The sequence below is a fragment of the Phyllobates terribilis genome, unplaced genomic scaffold (genome assembly GCF_046119375.1).
Source record: "Phyllobates terribilis strain yellow unplaced genomic scaffold, ASM4611937v1 Scaffold_2__4_contigs__length_985480577, whole genome shotgun sequence".
Lineage (NCBI taxonomy): Eukaryota > Metazoa > Chordata > Amphibia > Anura > Dendrobatidae > Phyllobates > Phyllobates terribilis.
In genome coordinates, this window is record NW_027362762.1 from 425916630 (window position 1) to 425932379 (window position 15750).

The 15750-nt window shown below is 43.6% G+C and overlaps 1 protein-coding gene across 1 annotated transcript in view; it reads left to right on the plus strand.

The window, feature by feature from the left end:
• The window catches only part of ZZEF1 (zinc finger ZZ-type and EF-hand domain containing 1), a 141434-nt gene that overhangs the window by 76555 nt on the left and 49129 nt on the right, over positions 1-15750 (plus strand). The window contains exons 27-33 of the mRNA XM_073665194.1: positions 1412-1491; positions 1590-1674; positions 4975-5473; positions 6413-6577; positions 6777-6896; positions 9698-9859; positions 10573-10702. Of these exons, the coding sequence (XP_073521295.1) occupies positions 1412-1491; positions 1590-1674; positions 4975-5473; positions 6413-6577; positions 6777-6896; positions 9698-9859; positions 10573-10702 (1241 nt within the window). The remainder of the gene's footprint in view (positions 1-1411; positions 1492-1589; positions 1675-4974; positions 5474-6412; positions 6578-6776; positions 6897-9697; positions 9860-10572; positions 10703-15750) is intronic.

Consider the following 15750-nt stretch of genomic DNA (forward strand, 5'->3'; position numbering starts at 1 on the left):
TACAGAAAAAACTTTAAATGAGAAGGTGTGTCCAAACTTTTGGTCTGTACTGTATATGCCATTGCAAATTTCACCGTGTTTCATTATTTATGACTCTGCAGTGCTTTTTATGTATCATATTATTTGCACATTATTATCTGTACTGTACATATATTTTTTGTGCCTTGGTGAGTCCTTAAGGGAATGTGTTACCATGTTTTTGCTATGTAATCCAAGAGCAGCCAGATGCTGGTCTGCATGCTGTCATTTTGTTCCAATCACTGTTTTCTCTGCTGCAGATCCAGCAGTGCTATGAATGCTGAGCCCTGTATAACCATGCCCACCCACTGATTGGCAGCTTTCTGCGTACACTGTACATTGACTGAAAGCTGCTAATCAGTTGTGGAGGCAGAGTTTCACAGAGCTGGTGACTAGGAGGCAAGAGACATGTAGTCATTTAGTAATAATCTCCTGGTGATAAATCACTGATTTTATTAAAACAGCTGCACAGAACTTAGTAAATGACACATCACTGAAATCAGGGTATCTGCCCCTACATCATGCTGCTCTCGGATTACTTAGCAAAAAACTGTTGACAAATTCACTTTATTGCTTGAGCCTGTGCCGCACACTTGAAGTCTTGTGCAATGCACTGCAGAGCTCCTTTATATACATTATTAAATGGAGCATGGCAGAGGTTTTTTTCTCATCTGGAATCTTGCATAAATTGGTCATACCTTGGAATGTTAAAGAGTACATGTCCCTTTCTCAAGCTAATTGAGTTAAATACCTTGTAAAAGTTGCTGACCTTTCCTCATACCCCCTTAATGTTGGCTACACTACATCTCTTGACATGACAGCGTCCGTGCATCTAAAGTGCCACATCGCTTATAATGAAAGTGAATGGGGCCACATTGTGATCTGCGACAAGTCACCAAATTCCAACTAGTTCCTACTATTTGTTTGCTTGTTGCAGTACCTTTCTGGACACTATTCAATGGCAATATTATTATTATTTTTTATTTTCTATAGCGCCATTGATTCCATGGTGCTGTACATCAGAAGGGGTTGCATACAAAATACAGATATCACTTACAGTAAACAAACAAACCATGACAGATGGGTACAGAGAGAAGAGGACCCTGCCCTTGTGGGCTTCCATTCTACAGGATGATGGGGAAGAAGACCTTAGGTTGGTGTGTAGCTGCTATGTAGCGGCTGCACATAGCGATTTTTGGCTTTTCGACCTCTGACAACGCCAAAGCCGCCATGGAGCCACAGACTAAATGTAGCTAGCTTGAATTTCTGAAGCCAGACCGCTCTTGTGAGGAATTCATCACTGCGTCTACTTCTCTTTAAAACGGTTGAAGTCTGATAAAAATGTATTAGTGTCCTCTGTAAAATAATTTCATTTTTTTATTATTTCTTACAGTTCTCAGTAGTGGCAATCTTGGTTTAAGTGAAGAATTTGCCCAGGTGTATGCTCTGGCAGATGGGATTAGAATATGGATGGTAAGAATCTGTGTTTGTTACATGTAATCTGTACTTTATGATTCCATCACTGTTGTTATGGGGCTTTTTAATTGTGTTTCATTTCAAAACCTGTACAGCTAGAAATGAAGCAGAAATCTCTGCATATCGGTGGAAGTGACAAACTTGTTGTTGATGGAGCAGAGATTAACCCAGACACATTAGGTAAGACTCTTATCCATGTACACCCAGTCGATAAACCTTTACCAATCAGTGGTCATTTAATAGCTTGCTTAGACAGGCCAACTCTGCTTTAGATGCGCACTCTATGATGTGTAATAGATTATTATGTGCGCACAAGCTGCCATTGTTCTCGGCAACGAGTCCTGTTTACACAGGATGATGCGCTGCCAAGAACTATGACCTTTTGTGCAGCGCAAAAAATAATTTCATCTAACGATTGAGCATTTTGCTCTATTTAGCCTTTGATTATCAAGAAAATAGCGTTTCTAATAATCTTGCCGTGTAAATTCCTTGCAGAGGTTGTCCCACAATTACAACCAATCAGCTACCTATAAGATAGGTGATAAATGTGTGATCAATAGGGATCCCACAGCTGGACCCTCTTTGAGAGCAAAAGTCCTGTGTCCCGTTCCCTGCCTACTCATGGTTTATAGGATTTATGCAGATAGCAGAGTGCAGAGCTTAGCTACCTTTGTGCATATCCTAGATCATACATGTCAAACTCTGGCCCATGGGCCAAATCTGGCCCGCAGGGAGATTATATTTGGCTTGCGACATCAGAACCGCCACCCCTATGTGGGGCCATTTTTCTGTATGGAGTGTTACGAGTCCGGGTGGTGGGACCTCTGTGCTTCGGTGCAAGGAATGACCAGAGGGGCATGACTAAGTGCCTACTCAGCCTGTCGGCTTAGTTGACTCCGTGAACCAGGGAGGAAGCGGGCAGGTGGACCAGGTGCCACTCTGGGACCGACCTTGTGTGAGAGCAGGTGACTCCCACGGGTCAGATGGCAGCAACTGACCGGCACAGCGGATGAGCACGGCAGGAAGGCTGATGGGTGGACCAGGTAGATAAGCAGGCTGGTTCGGCAGATAGCCAGACGGGTGCTCCGGGTATGCGAGCAGGCGGGCACGGCAGGTAACTGGCAGGTACTCCGGGTAGACTGGTTGGCGGGCACGACAGGTAACAAGGTAGACAGACTGGCGGGCACGGCAGGTTACAGACTGGTGCTCCAGGTAAGCAGGCTAGCGGGCACAACTGTAGACAGACTGGAGAACAGAACTGTTAGACAGGCTGGCAGGCAGGACTGACAGGCAGCGGGATCTGAGGGCTGGAGTAAGTGTTAGGCTATGTGCCCACGATGCAGAAATGCTGCATATTTTTTCCGCTTCTCCCTGGCAGGAAAAATGCATGCGGATTGTACATACGTTTTTCCCGCAAGGTAGAAGCGTTTGTCAAGCGCTTTTCCAAGCGTTTTTAGCATCACTTGGAAAAGTGCTTGAAAACTTGTTCACACTATATAAATCCATGCAAACGGCATGGATTTATAGTAGTTTGACAAACTTAGTAAAAAAAAAAAGAAAAAAAAAAAAAGAATAAAAATGGTAAAATAATAATAAAAAAAAGATTATACTCCCCTTCCGATGTCCTCCCTGTGTTTTCTCTGCTGCGTCCGGTGTCTTGCATTGCTCGTGGTTGTGTGAAGGACCTGCGGTGACGTCATTGAGTCATGTGACAGGTCACATGACTCCATGACGTCATGGCAGGTCCTTCACACCACCGCGAGCAATGCAAGACACCGGACGCTGCGGAGAAAACACCGGAAGGTGAGTATAATCTTTATTTTTTATTTTAAATACTTTTTTTTTACAGTTTATATGGTACCCAGGTCTGGATGAGAGTCTCCTCTTCTCCAGACCTGGGTACCATTCGCAGATTGAACCGTGTGATACCCGCTTGTGCACATGTAGTGATGCGGATGTCACGCGGTCCAATGCAAGTGAATGGCGACTATTACGCTGCGTGTCCGCGAAATTAATGGACATGCTGCGGATTTTTGAGCGCAGCATAAGTGCTGCGGAAAAATCCGCAGCATGGGCATTGACATTGTGGCTTGTCATTGGGGACCATGGGGGACGGATTACCAAGCGTTTCCCAAGCGTTTACGCTGCGTAAATTCCGCAGCATAAACGCTTTGAAAATGCTTCGTGGGCACGCAGTCTTAAGCACACAGAGCAACAACCTTGCACAGGCCCCTCCATTTTGGAGGAGGTGCCTTATATAGGGGAAGTCCCCCGGCCATTGGCCGGGGACTCTATAATGACTGCGCGTGCTGCCCCTTTAAGAGGGAGGGAGCGTGTGCACGCCCTAAGCACAATGCCCGGGAAGCTGCGCGCGGTGCACGCCACAGCAGCAGGGGAGCGGGAAGACACCGGACCTGGACCGCGGTGGTGATGGGAACGGTGTCTCTGCCCGGCAGGAGGGAGAGACCCCAATGCTACATGGAGGACTTTGTGGGGCCCATTAATGTGTATGGAAAGCTATATGGGGCCATTATACTGTTTGGAGCACTATGTGGGCCCATAATACTGTACTGAGGATTATGTGGGGTCCATTATACTCTATAGAGGATCTTGTGGAGCCCATTATTCTGTATGGAGGACTATGTGGGGCTCGTTATACGCTATGCAGGATCTTGTGGAACCCATTATTCTGTATGGAGGACTATGTGGGGCCATTATACCGTATGGAGGACTATGTGGGACCCATTATACTGTACTAAGGATTATGTGGGGCCCATTATACTGTATGGAGGACTATGTGGGGCCGATAATACTGTTCTGAGGATTATGTGGGGCCCATTAAACTGTATGGAGGACTATGTGGAGCCCATTATACTGTATACTGGTTGGCCCATGACTTTGTCCAAGTTTTTCATTTTGACCCTCTGTGTGTTTGAGTTTGACATCCCTGTCCTAGATGATGAATGGAGTAACAAGGTACAGGTACTGTGGTCACATTAATAATCTAATTGACGGGGGTGCTGATATCCCCACCAATCTGATGTTGGCCATCACCATGCGCTCCATAACCACCAGTGATCAGATGCTGATAGCATATCTTAGTGGTATGCAATCAATGTCTCCTGTGAACCCCTTTAAGGTCCATAGTACTGTTTTTACTGAGAATATTTTGTCTCAATATAATAATAATCTCTCGCTTTGTTGCATCACACAAGTTGTCTGTCCTTGCTGTAGAGAAAATCTGCACTCCATGCACTCACTGTACCTGGGCAAATAGTGGCTACATTGTGTAGGGTCAGCCTTGGTCACTGTGCTTGTGTAGCTTTGGCAACACTACTTGGCGCTAAACAATCATAAGTAGTTGTTCTTCGGTTATTTTTACACTGTATTAAGCCCACTTTACCGTGAGAGATTTGTCATTAACCTGATTTCAACTTATTGAATATGTCTGTATGTAATATATGCCTTTTTTTTTTACAGCAAAACAGTGCATTGAGAAGTGTCTCTTACTCTTGAGCTTTCTACCTACATCAAGGCCACCATTAGACAGCTTGATTTCAACAGATGAAGATTTGCTATTAAACAGTCAGCGAAAAGGGTCAATTGTGGAGGCAGACTTTCAAGCTTCAAGTGCCTCACCCATTAATGCCTCTCCCGAATCCGTTCACCCTGGTCTCATTTCAAAGTTCCAAGTGCCTGAGCAGGACTCTCAGAAAAAGCAAGAGTCCGAAATAAAATCTGAGGAGCATAAATATGAGACCCCAGTTGGTGCTCAGATAAAAACAACCGAAAAACCAGAAGACTCTGCTTCTCCTCCCCCTACCCCAACTCGTAAGGCTCCATTTAATCGGGCACGGTTACGGCTCCTCTCATTTCGCTCCATGGAAGAAACAAAGGTCTTGCCATCTGTAAAGGAAAAGTATCCCATTGTGAAGAACATCTTAGATTTTGTGAAGGATCCAACAATTTCCCATGAAAGGTAAAGACTGAAAATGTTCCTTCACATTTGTTATTTTTAGACCTTGAGGCTTTTAGCAAAAGGTATTATGAAAAATGCCAGCGTAACATGATCAAAGCAGATCACTCATCCGTAGAAACGCGTTCTAATTATCCTTTTATGAGGAAAGAATTTTTAATATGGGAGCACCTACAGTACTGAAAAGTGAAGCTAATGTAGGTGTTTGAGACCGCAGGGAGGGGAGATTAGAATAATTAGAAAGTTTAAAGTCATTCTCTAAACAAAAGCTTTGTTCGAATCCATTACCATTAAAATGTCTTATTTCAGCTTACTTTGTAAGTCTTATGTTTGTAGGACTCTTTTCACACTGCGTTATTTGCTTCTAGTTAATGTATATCCAGGGGAGGGCTCCCAACATATATGTTTAATTAAAGCCTCCAGTAAAAACCTGCCTATATACTGCCTAAGCAGGGACTAAGTTGGCTTTCATTGGGTGAATGTTGGGCCTCTGGTTGCGTTTAAAGAGGACCTGGGCAAAGTCAAATATGGCCAAATGCTTGCACTTGTGTTATTCCCGCTGCTTCCATGTACATAAGTTATTTTCCTTATCTTCAGAGATATGGGTATTTTTATTTAGCACTAATTTTTATGGCCTTTACCAAGGGTGTGTCAGACAAGGTAATTGTGCAGAGTAGCCTATAAATTCACCCCTAGAGAATCATGTAAGCCCCAAACACTTTGTAAAGATTATAAAAATTTTCACTATACGAATATGTTCTAGATCTCTGGAACCTTATGGCAGATTTAAAAAGACAACAAACAGATTATTCTGTTATATTGATAGCAAAAAATGCCCATTTTTGACCTGTGTCGTTAACTTTCCCGTTAAGCAGACCCTAAATAACTAGTGTGAATGTACCCTAAAAGATCAAATTTACTTATTTTGCTTCCTCCCCCAAGTGTCCTGCAGGTCCTCTCCCTCAGAAAAGCTCAGGCTGGAAGCATCCTCAAGGTGCTGAAAATAATTCAGGAGTGTCTGGAAACTCTGGGCCAGCCTCATTTCTTTCAGCCCCCCTGTGTGCTCTTTTTATTGGAGCTGCTTGCTTGCCAGAACGACTTCACCAAGTAAGTACAGTATTGTGTACTGTCACGGCTAACCAGGTTTTTGTGAAATCCGTGCCAATTATATGATTGATTTATGTTCTGGGACATCGTAGCACACTGTTAAAAAGAAGACAATGAACATAAATTATGCAACAGATTGATTGCAAAAAAATGCTACAAAGTGCTACAAAAATGACATTGTTTCCTCTTTACTTTGAAGCTATTTTGGTCACCTGGAAGGCTGTGGAGCTGAACTTCATAGAGAAGTCCGGGAGTCCTACTACAGGCTTGTCGTACTTTTAGTGAATGCTGTAAAGGGTTTCAACAGCCTTAATGACAGGTATTTTTAAGCCTTAATTTTGCAGTTCATGTGTTATATACCAGTAAGAATTTAGTGATGGTTTCTATAATAAGTAGGAATGTTAAACTTTCATTGTCCTGTTCTGGTGATCACATTGGTCCTTTGTAACAGAAGCAAGAAGAAAAATTGTTATTAGAACTTACATTTTAAAACCACAGACTGTGACAGACAAGGTTCTGCAGCAATAGACAACATTTTAACAGAATTTTTTTATCTCTGAATCGTTTAGGTAGCAGTATATATTAGATCAGGGATATCAAACTCCAATCCACAGAGGATTAAAAACTTGGACAAAGTCTCGGTCTAACCTTTATTTATTAAAAAAAAATGTCTACAATTGAGGACGTTTTTACTTATCATTCCTTACAGAATAATGGGTTCCACGTAGTCCTCCATGCAGAATAATGGGTTCCACGTAGTCCTCCATGCAGAATGATGGGTTCCACAGAGTCCTCCATGCAGAATGATGGGTTCCACAGAGTCCTCCATGCAGAATGATGGGTTCCACAGAGTCCTCCATGCTGAATGATGGGTTCCACAGAGTCCTCCATGCTGAATGATGGGTTCCACAGAGTCCTCCATGCTGAATGATGGGTTCCACAGAGTCCTCCATGCAGAATGATGGGTCCCACAGAGTCCTCCATGCAGAATGATGGGTCCCACAGAGTCCTCCATGCAGAATGATGGGTCCCACAGAGTCCTCCATGCAGAATGATGGGTCCCACAGAGTCCTCCATGCAGAATGATGGGTCCCACAGAGTCCTCCATGCAGAATGATGGGTCCCACAGAGTCCTCCATGCAGAATGATGGGCCCCACAGAGTCCTCCATGCAGAATGATGGGCCCCACAGAGTCCTCCATGCAGAATGATGGGCCCCACAGAGTCCTCCATGCAGAATGATGGGCCCCACAGAGTCCTCCATGCAGAATGATGGGCCCCACAGAGTCCTCCATGCAGAATGATGGGCCCCACAGAGTCCTCCATGCAGAATGATGGGCCCCACAGAGTCCTCCATGCAGAATGATGGGCCCCACAGAGTCCTCCATGCAGAATGATGGGCCCCACAGAGTCCTCCATGCAGAATGATGGGCCCCACAGAGTCCTCCATGCAGAATGATGGGCCCCACAGAGTCCTCCATGCAGAATGATGGGCCCCACAGAGTCCTCCATGCAGAATGATGGGCCCCACAGAGTCCTCCATGCAGAATGATGGGCCCCACAGAGTCCTCCATGCAGAATGATGGGCCCCACAGAGTCCTCCATGCAGAATGATGGGCCCCACAGAGTCCTCCATGCAGAATGATGGGCCCCACAGAGTCCTCCATGCAGAATGATGGGCCCCACAGAGTCCTCCATGCAGAATGATGGGCCCCACAGAGTCCTCCATGCAGAATGATGGGCCCCACAGAGTCCTCCATTGTCATGCAAGGTGAGGGAAGAAATAAGTGTACAATGATGGGAAGAGGGGGAAGGGAGCCCAACAACTAGGGAAAGGGGAAGTGGAGACCCCTAGGGTAGGCAGGGTGATATTAGATCTGCCTATCGTCCCTATATAGGTTCTGCACCTATCACCGAGCAGGAACCTAAACCATGAATGTCCCTAGAGCTAGGCCCTAGATAGGGAAGGGACGTGGTGAGCACTAGTCAGGCCCACTACAAACTAAAGACAACAAGGTAAATAAACAAAGGGGATAAACTTAGCTTGAGCAGACACCAGAGAGATGACGCCAACTGTCCTCCAAGGGCACCAGCGACGAGACTAGCCGGCTGCTAGTGCTCCAAGCCTGCACAGAGGTACATAGAACTATCACCGGCGACTCCCTGGAAAAACTGAGCATTTTTAACCACCAAGCAAAAGTGTGTCAATCAGCAGCAGAAGGTGGAGGTCGCTGCTGGGTCCTAAAGGAAAAAGGATATAGCTATACTACGGAGATGAGAGGATTAAGAAGCCGTCTGCAATACCAAGCGCAGTGACCTTCTGCAGCTGGATCCAGAGTGACTGTCTGTCACACGTGACACACCCGTGACATCTATACAGTATAATGGGCCCCACGTAGTCCTCCATACAGAATAATGAGCCCTGCATAGTCGTCCTCCAAACAGAATAATAGGCACTGCACAGTCTTCCAAACAGAATAATGGGCCCCGCACAGTCCTCCAAACAGAATAATGGGGCCCGCACAGTCCTTCATACAGTATAATAGGTCCCACATTAAAAAAAATAACATAACTCTAGCCTGGTCTCTCGCTGTTCAGTCTCTGCAATGTGTCTTCTGCATCTCTTCACTGCTCAACACAGTGGTTGTGGCCAAATATCACCCTGCTAGCCAAATTTGGACCACGAGCCAGAGTTTGACGTGTGTATTAGATGAATGTTGGGCAAACACACAGACTTCAGTAGAACTAGCCTGGTATATAATGTCTCTGAGGGTTCCTCCCCTAATGACATGTTGGGGAAAAGAAGGGTTGCGCATGTTGGAATTTAACATGCCTGATCCTTTTGTTTTTTTACGGGAAATTAACCAGCTTCAAAGGTGTGACATTATGTATTTCAGGTAGCATCAATTTTTATGTTTTTCTGGAAAACTGTAACTGTGAAAGAATATTTTTTGTGAATTTAAAGAATTAGCACATCTGTTTCATGAATATTATATCTGACATCCAAAAGGTTATTCATTTATATCTGTAAAATGAAAGTGGTTGCTTTTTTTTCCTTCAAAACTGATATACATGCCAATGTTAGGTTAAACCATAATTTTATTTTTCATTTTTTGCTTAGGTCACTTCTTCCAGCTTTATCTTGCGTGCAGACTACACTCCTACACATGTTAGACATGAGCTGGGAGCCTCAAGATCTGCCGTTCTTTCAGAGTATTGATCTTCCAGAACTTCTTCTGTCGATGTCTCAGGAGAACATAAGCACCCATGACAGTGTAGTGAGGTGAGAAATCTATTTTCAACCCTGGAACAAATTGTGCTCTTGTTACTAACATCTGAATCCAAACAGTGGAATTAATAGAATCACTGCAATATTGAAATCTAAGTTCATTAACATTTTGCTAACTTTACTCTAAATGTTAGCTACAGTTTTATTTTTTTCATAATTCAGTAGTACAAATGAATATAAGAAACTTTGTAATATATATTAGAGGAGTTTTTTTTCCCCCCACTTATTAGTGACTTCTCTTCTGCACTAACTCAATCACTCTCAAAAACTGTTCACATTTTTCTACAGATCTGTTTTCAGTGAGGGATCAAATTACTCTTTCTGCTATAATCATCGATGGCAGGGGGAGTGGGGAAAATCTGCTCAGGGTTCAGAAAAATAAACTGCTAGAAAATGTAGAATTTAAGTCTTACAATGGCCAGAAGTAGATTCATTTTATGTACACACATGCAAACTTATTCTAAGAAGTGCACATTTTATGCGGTATTTGTGCTCTTTATATTGGGAAATGTAAGTTGTATTTTCATAGTAGACTTTATGAGCAGAGCAGTAACAGGAGAGGTCTTCGTATATCCACAGTTCAGAATCCGTCTATTCGCCTCACATTATATTGAATTAGCGTCTTATGAAATGGGTGTATGTGTATACGAGTGCCTGTGCTTTTTGTTTTTGAAATCTTTTATTTAAACGTCCATTTTGTCTTTTAGCCAGTGGGAGGAGGAAGATGAGCGAGCAGATTACAGACAGAATCTCTTGTGGTTGGAAGAATGCAAAGATGGAATGTTTGAATCTTGGTATGAAAAGATAAGTCAAGCTGAACCCGATGTGAGAAGAAAGGTAATTTTTTTTTCTTTCTTCATACTTCAATTAAGTTAATTTTGATATTATGTTTAATATGCAAATTGCCTCTTCTGAGAAAAAGAGGACTTGTACTCTATAGCGCCACCTATTGGAAGTAGCAATCCCACTAGTCACAATCAACCCTTTAACGAGTCATGCAATATGACTTGGGATAAAAGATATTATGTTTATTAATTTTTTAAACTGTATATTATTAGCTTTTTCATTGACATTCATTTCAGGGTTAGTGAATCTATTTTAGTTATATTTGTTATCTTGATAATTTTTAAAATGTTTATAATAACTTTGTTTTATTTCTCATAAAAAAAAAAAAAAAAAAGTCCGCTGAACCAGATGATTTTGGGAGTGCCGGTCAACAATTTGCCGTATATTGGGGACTTCCGACTTTCCTCAAAAGATGTTGACAGAGGGGATGGGGATCAAGCAGTTTAAATTTAAATGCCCCATGTTCTAGATTTTTTTTGGGGGGGAAGATAAAGTGCTGACATGTGTTTGTCAGCGACTTTCTACCCTCTTCCCCTTTAAAACACATGAACAAACCAAGTGTTCAAGTGTATAAAGAAGTTGGAACAGATCAGTCGTCTGTACGAATTGACAGCATGTGTATGGCCAGTTTAACAGAAGAACGTAGAATTAATAGCGTAGAGGCTGTTTGTGATGCAAACTACTTTGACTACAAGCCAGTAGAGAGATGCCAATTCAAAATAGTCTCAAATATGATTTGTCCCAAAGTAGTATGTGGGCCAGTAGAAGGCACATTCAATTAGCTTGGACCCAGATCTTTGATGGCAAACTTTGGGGATTACCATTATGAGTTATGGGCAAAGTAAATTATACGGTTTGTCCACATTCAGGAAATTGGACCCTAAACTCTGTAAAATACCTAAAATGACAAACTCGGCAGGTACTCTCCCTCCACGGGTCAAGCACTGGCTTCCTTCAACTCCCTGTTGCTCCAGTCCCAGTATCCACACGACTCTTGACTGGCTAGAACAGTGACGGATACTATTCATGTGATGTCACCACTGCAGCCAAATCACGGGGTCATGACCAAGGGCCGGGAGTCTGCGCTGGACCCAGTACCTGCTGAGTTTGTAATTTTAGGTATTTTGCAGAGTTTAAGGCCATTTTTAATGAAAGTGGAAAATCCCTTTCCCCTCCTGATGTACACACATACTAGATTGAAAGCCTTAAAGGGAATTTGTCAGTAAGATCAAACCCAACCTCCCTCAAACTGCATATATGGGCATGCAGGTGTTTGAAATGTAAATCAATAGACTCCTTTATATCGTCTATCTTTTGCAATATTCCTAAGAAATTATTGTTTAAACACATATGCAAATGAGGTGTTCAGTGCTCTGGGTGTGACAAAGCACTTAAGGAGCCACTGCCTTGGGAGCTTGTTTAGCCGCCTACACCAGACTCTTACATTTGATTGAAAGCTCACGGTCTTATTTATTTGCCTGGTGCCTGCCTAATGGCACACTGTGAGCAATCAGTTAAGCTAAAGAGGCTGGTGCTGGGCAGGGAATCAAGCTCTGGAGGCTCCTTAAGTGTTATGTAACTCGCTCATTTCTTGGGTATGCAGCAATACATGGAAGATATAGAGGTGTCTATGGATTTACACATATATGCAGTGTCGTAGGAGGAGGAGGGTTTGAGATACTGACAGGTTCTTTTTAAGATCCTAAATATTTTGCATTATAGTTATCTTAAAGCAGAATGGTCATTTAATAAGCTGTCCAAGTTAAATAAAATTAAGTGCAGATCTGCTATGTCAGCGTATACCAAACGCTACACAAATGTCCAACCGTTTGTTTAATATTAAAGGAGCAGCAAACGATGAACGCCCTCCACTGCCTATCCTGTCCTTACTTTTGAGTGACTGCTTCCTCTGAATATGGTGCCATCACTTTTAGACATTTTGCTCACTGCATTATATACACTGCTTAAAAAAATAAAGGGAACACTAAACTACCACATCCTAGCTATCATTGAATGAAATATTGCAGTTGCAAATATTTATTCATTACATAGTGGAATGCGTTGAGAAAAATAAAACATGATCAATGTAAATCAAAATTAAAGGGGTTGTACACTACTATTTAAAATATGCCAAAGTGTTTTTATGATGAAAAGCAATTTCTTTATAATTACCTACCTCTGCCTGTGAGCGGCGCTATCGGTGGCCGTTCACAGGCAGCACGTGACTCCCTGCTGACGTCCCATCTATTGAGGTGTGACTCAGCGCTGGGGTCCCCGTGGTGGCTGCTGGGTTGTGGGCGGGGTTACCCCACCGCGTCACACCCAGCATCCACCGCGCGCTTTCCCAGTGAATGGGGAGAGGGAGAGCGCGCAGTGGATGCTGTGTATGAAGCGGTGGGGTAACCCCGCCCACAACCCAGCAGCCACCGTGGAACGTGGAAGAGAGAGACCCCCGGCTGCAGCCAGAACTTGTTGTGACGTCAGCGGATGTCCGAGCCGGCTGCAGCCGGGGGTCACGTGATGCCTGTGAGCGGCCAGTGATAGTGCTGCTCACAGGCAGAAAAGGCAGAGGGAGGTAATTACAAAGAAGCTGCTTTTCATCATTAAAATGCTTTGGCTTATTTTAAATAGTAGTGGACAACCCCTTTAATATCCCATGGAGGTCTGGATTTGGAATGATGCTCAAAATCAAAGTGTAAAATCAAATTACAGGCTGATCCAACTTCAGTGGAAATGCCTCAAGACAAGGAAATGAGGCTCAGTAGTATGTGTGGCCTCCATGTGCCTGTATGACCTTCCTACAACACCTGGGCATGCTCCTAATGAGGCAGTGGATGTTTTCCTAAAGGATCACCTCCCAGACTTGGATTACAGCATCAGTTAACTCCTGGACAGTCTGTCGTGCAACGTGTGGCGTTGGTGAATGGAACGAGACATGATGTCTCAGATGTTTTCGACTGGATTCATTTCTGGCGAACGGGCGGGCCAAAACATCAATGTCTTCATCATGCAGGAACTGTTGACACACTTCAGCCACATGAGGTCTCGCATTGTCCTGCATCAGAAGGAACCCAGGGCCCACTGCACTTGCATATGGTCTCACAATGGGTCTGAGTATCTCATCCCAGTACCTAATGGCAGTCCGGGTGCCTCTGGCGAGCACATGGAGGGCTGTGTGGCTCTCCAAAGAAATGCCTCCCAACAACATTACTGACCAATGCCAACCGGTCATTCTTTAGGATGTTGCAGGCAGAAGAACCTTCTCCACAGCGTCTCCAGACTCTGTCACGTGTGCTGAGTGTGAACCTGCTTTCATCCGTGAAGAGCACAGGGCACTAATGTCGAATCTGCCAATCTTGGTGTTCTCTGGCAAAATGCCAATCACTCTGCATGGTGTTGGGCTGTAAGCACAACACCCACTTGTGGTCGTTGGTCCCTCATTCCACCCTCATGGAATCTGTTTCTGACAGTTTGAGCAGACACATGGATGTTGGTGGCCTGCTGGAGGTCATTTTGCACAGTCACTGCTCCTCCTGTTCCTCCTTGCACAAAGGAGGAGGTAGCGGTCCTGCTGCTGGGTTGTTGCACTCTTACGAGCCCCTTCCACGTCTCCTGGTGTACTGGCCTGTCTCCTGGTGTACTGGCCTGTCTCCTGGTATCTGCTCCATTCTCTGGACACTGTGCTGACACACAGCTACCCTTCTTGCATTGATGTGCCATCCTGGATGAGCTGCACTACCTGAGCAACTTCTGTGGGTTGTACTGTAGACACCGCCTCATGCTACTGTACCTCTAGGGGTGAGAGCAATGACCAAATGCAAAAGTGACCAAAACAGCCAAAAAGGCTGAGAACAGAGAAATGGTCTGCGGTCACCACTTGCAGAACCACTCCTTTATAGGGGGATCTTGCTAATTGACTATCATTTCTACCAGTTGTCTGTTCCATTTGCACAACAGCAGGAGAAATTGATTCACAATCAGTGTTGCTTCGTAACTGGACAGGTTGATTTCACAGACGTGTGAAGAGGCTTATTCGCCGTGCAATGCTCCTCTGGGAAATTTAATATGCAAATTGCCTCTTCAGAGAAAAAGAGGCCCTGAACTCTATAGCGCCACCTAAGGGTTGATTGTGACTTGTAGGATTGCTGCTTCCAATAGGAGGCGCTATAGAGTTCAAGTCCTCTTTTTCTCTGAAGAGGCAATTTGCACACAGATGTGTGATTGACTTTGTGTTACATTATGTTGTTTAAGTGCTCCCTTTATTTTTAGCACTTATAACTAGTGTTGAGCGATACCTTCCGATATCAGGAAATATCATATCGGATTGGATCGGGCCGATACCCAAAAAGTATCGGATATCGCCGATTCCGATACCGGAAACCAATGGAAGTCAATGGGACACAAATATCGGAATGAAAATAAACCCTTTCTTTCCTTGTAGGTTAATTCTACATGAAGTAAAACAACTAAGAATAATGTAGAATGACATGAAAAGCCGGCAATTCATCAGCGGCATTCACCGGTACCCGACAATTTACAACAGAAAGAATAGAGCATCACACATAGATTAGATAGATAGAAACATGTCAGTCACATATATATGAAGTACTGTGACAGTGTTGCTTACTGTACTTGTCATTTAGTGTAAAGGATTTATTTGAAAAAATATTAGTGTTTTCGTGCACCGTCTCTTTAAAAAAGCCGGCCGGCAATTCAGCAGCGGTACCCGACAATTTATAACAGACAGAATAGAGCTTCACACATAGATTAGATAGATAGAAACATGTCAGTCACATATATATGAAGTACTGTGACAGTGTTGCTTACTGTACTTGTCATTTAGTGTAAAGGATTTATTTAAAAAAATATTAGTGTTTTCGTGCACCGTCTCTTTAAGAAAGCCGGCCGGCAATTCAGCATCTGTACCCGACAATTTAGAATAGAAAGAATAGAGAATCACACATAGATTAGATAGATAGAAACATGTCAGTCACATATATATGAAGTACAGTGACAGTGTTGATTACTGTACTTGTCAT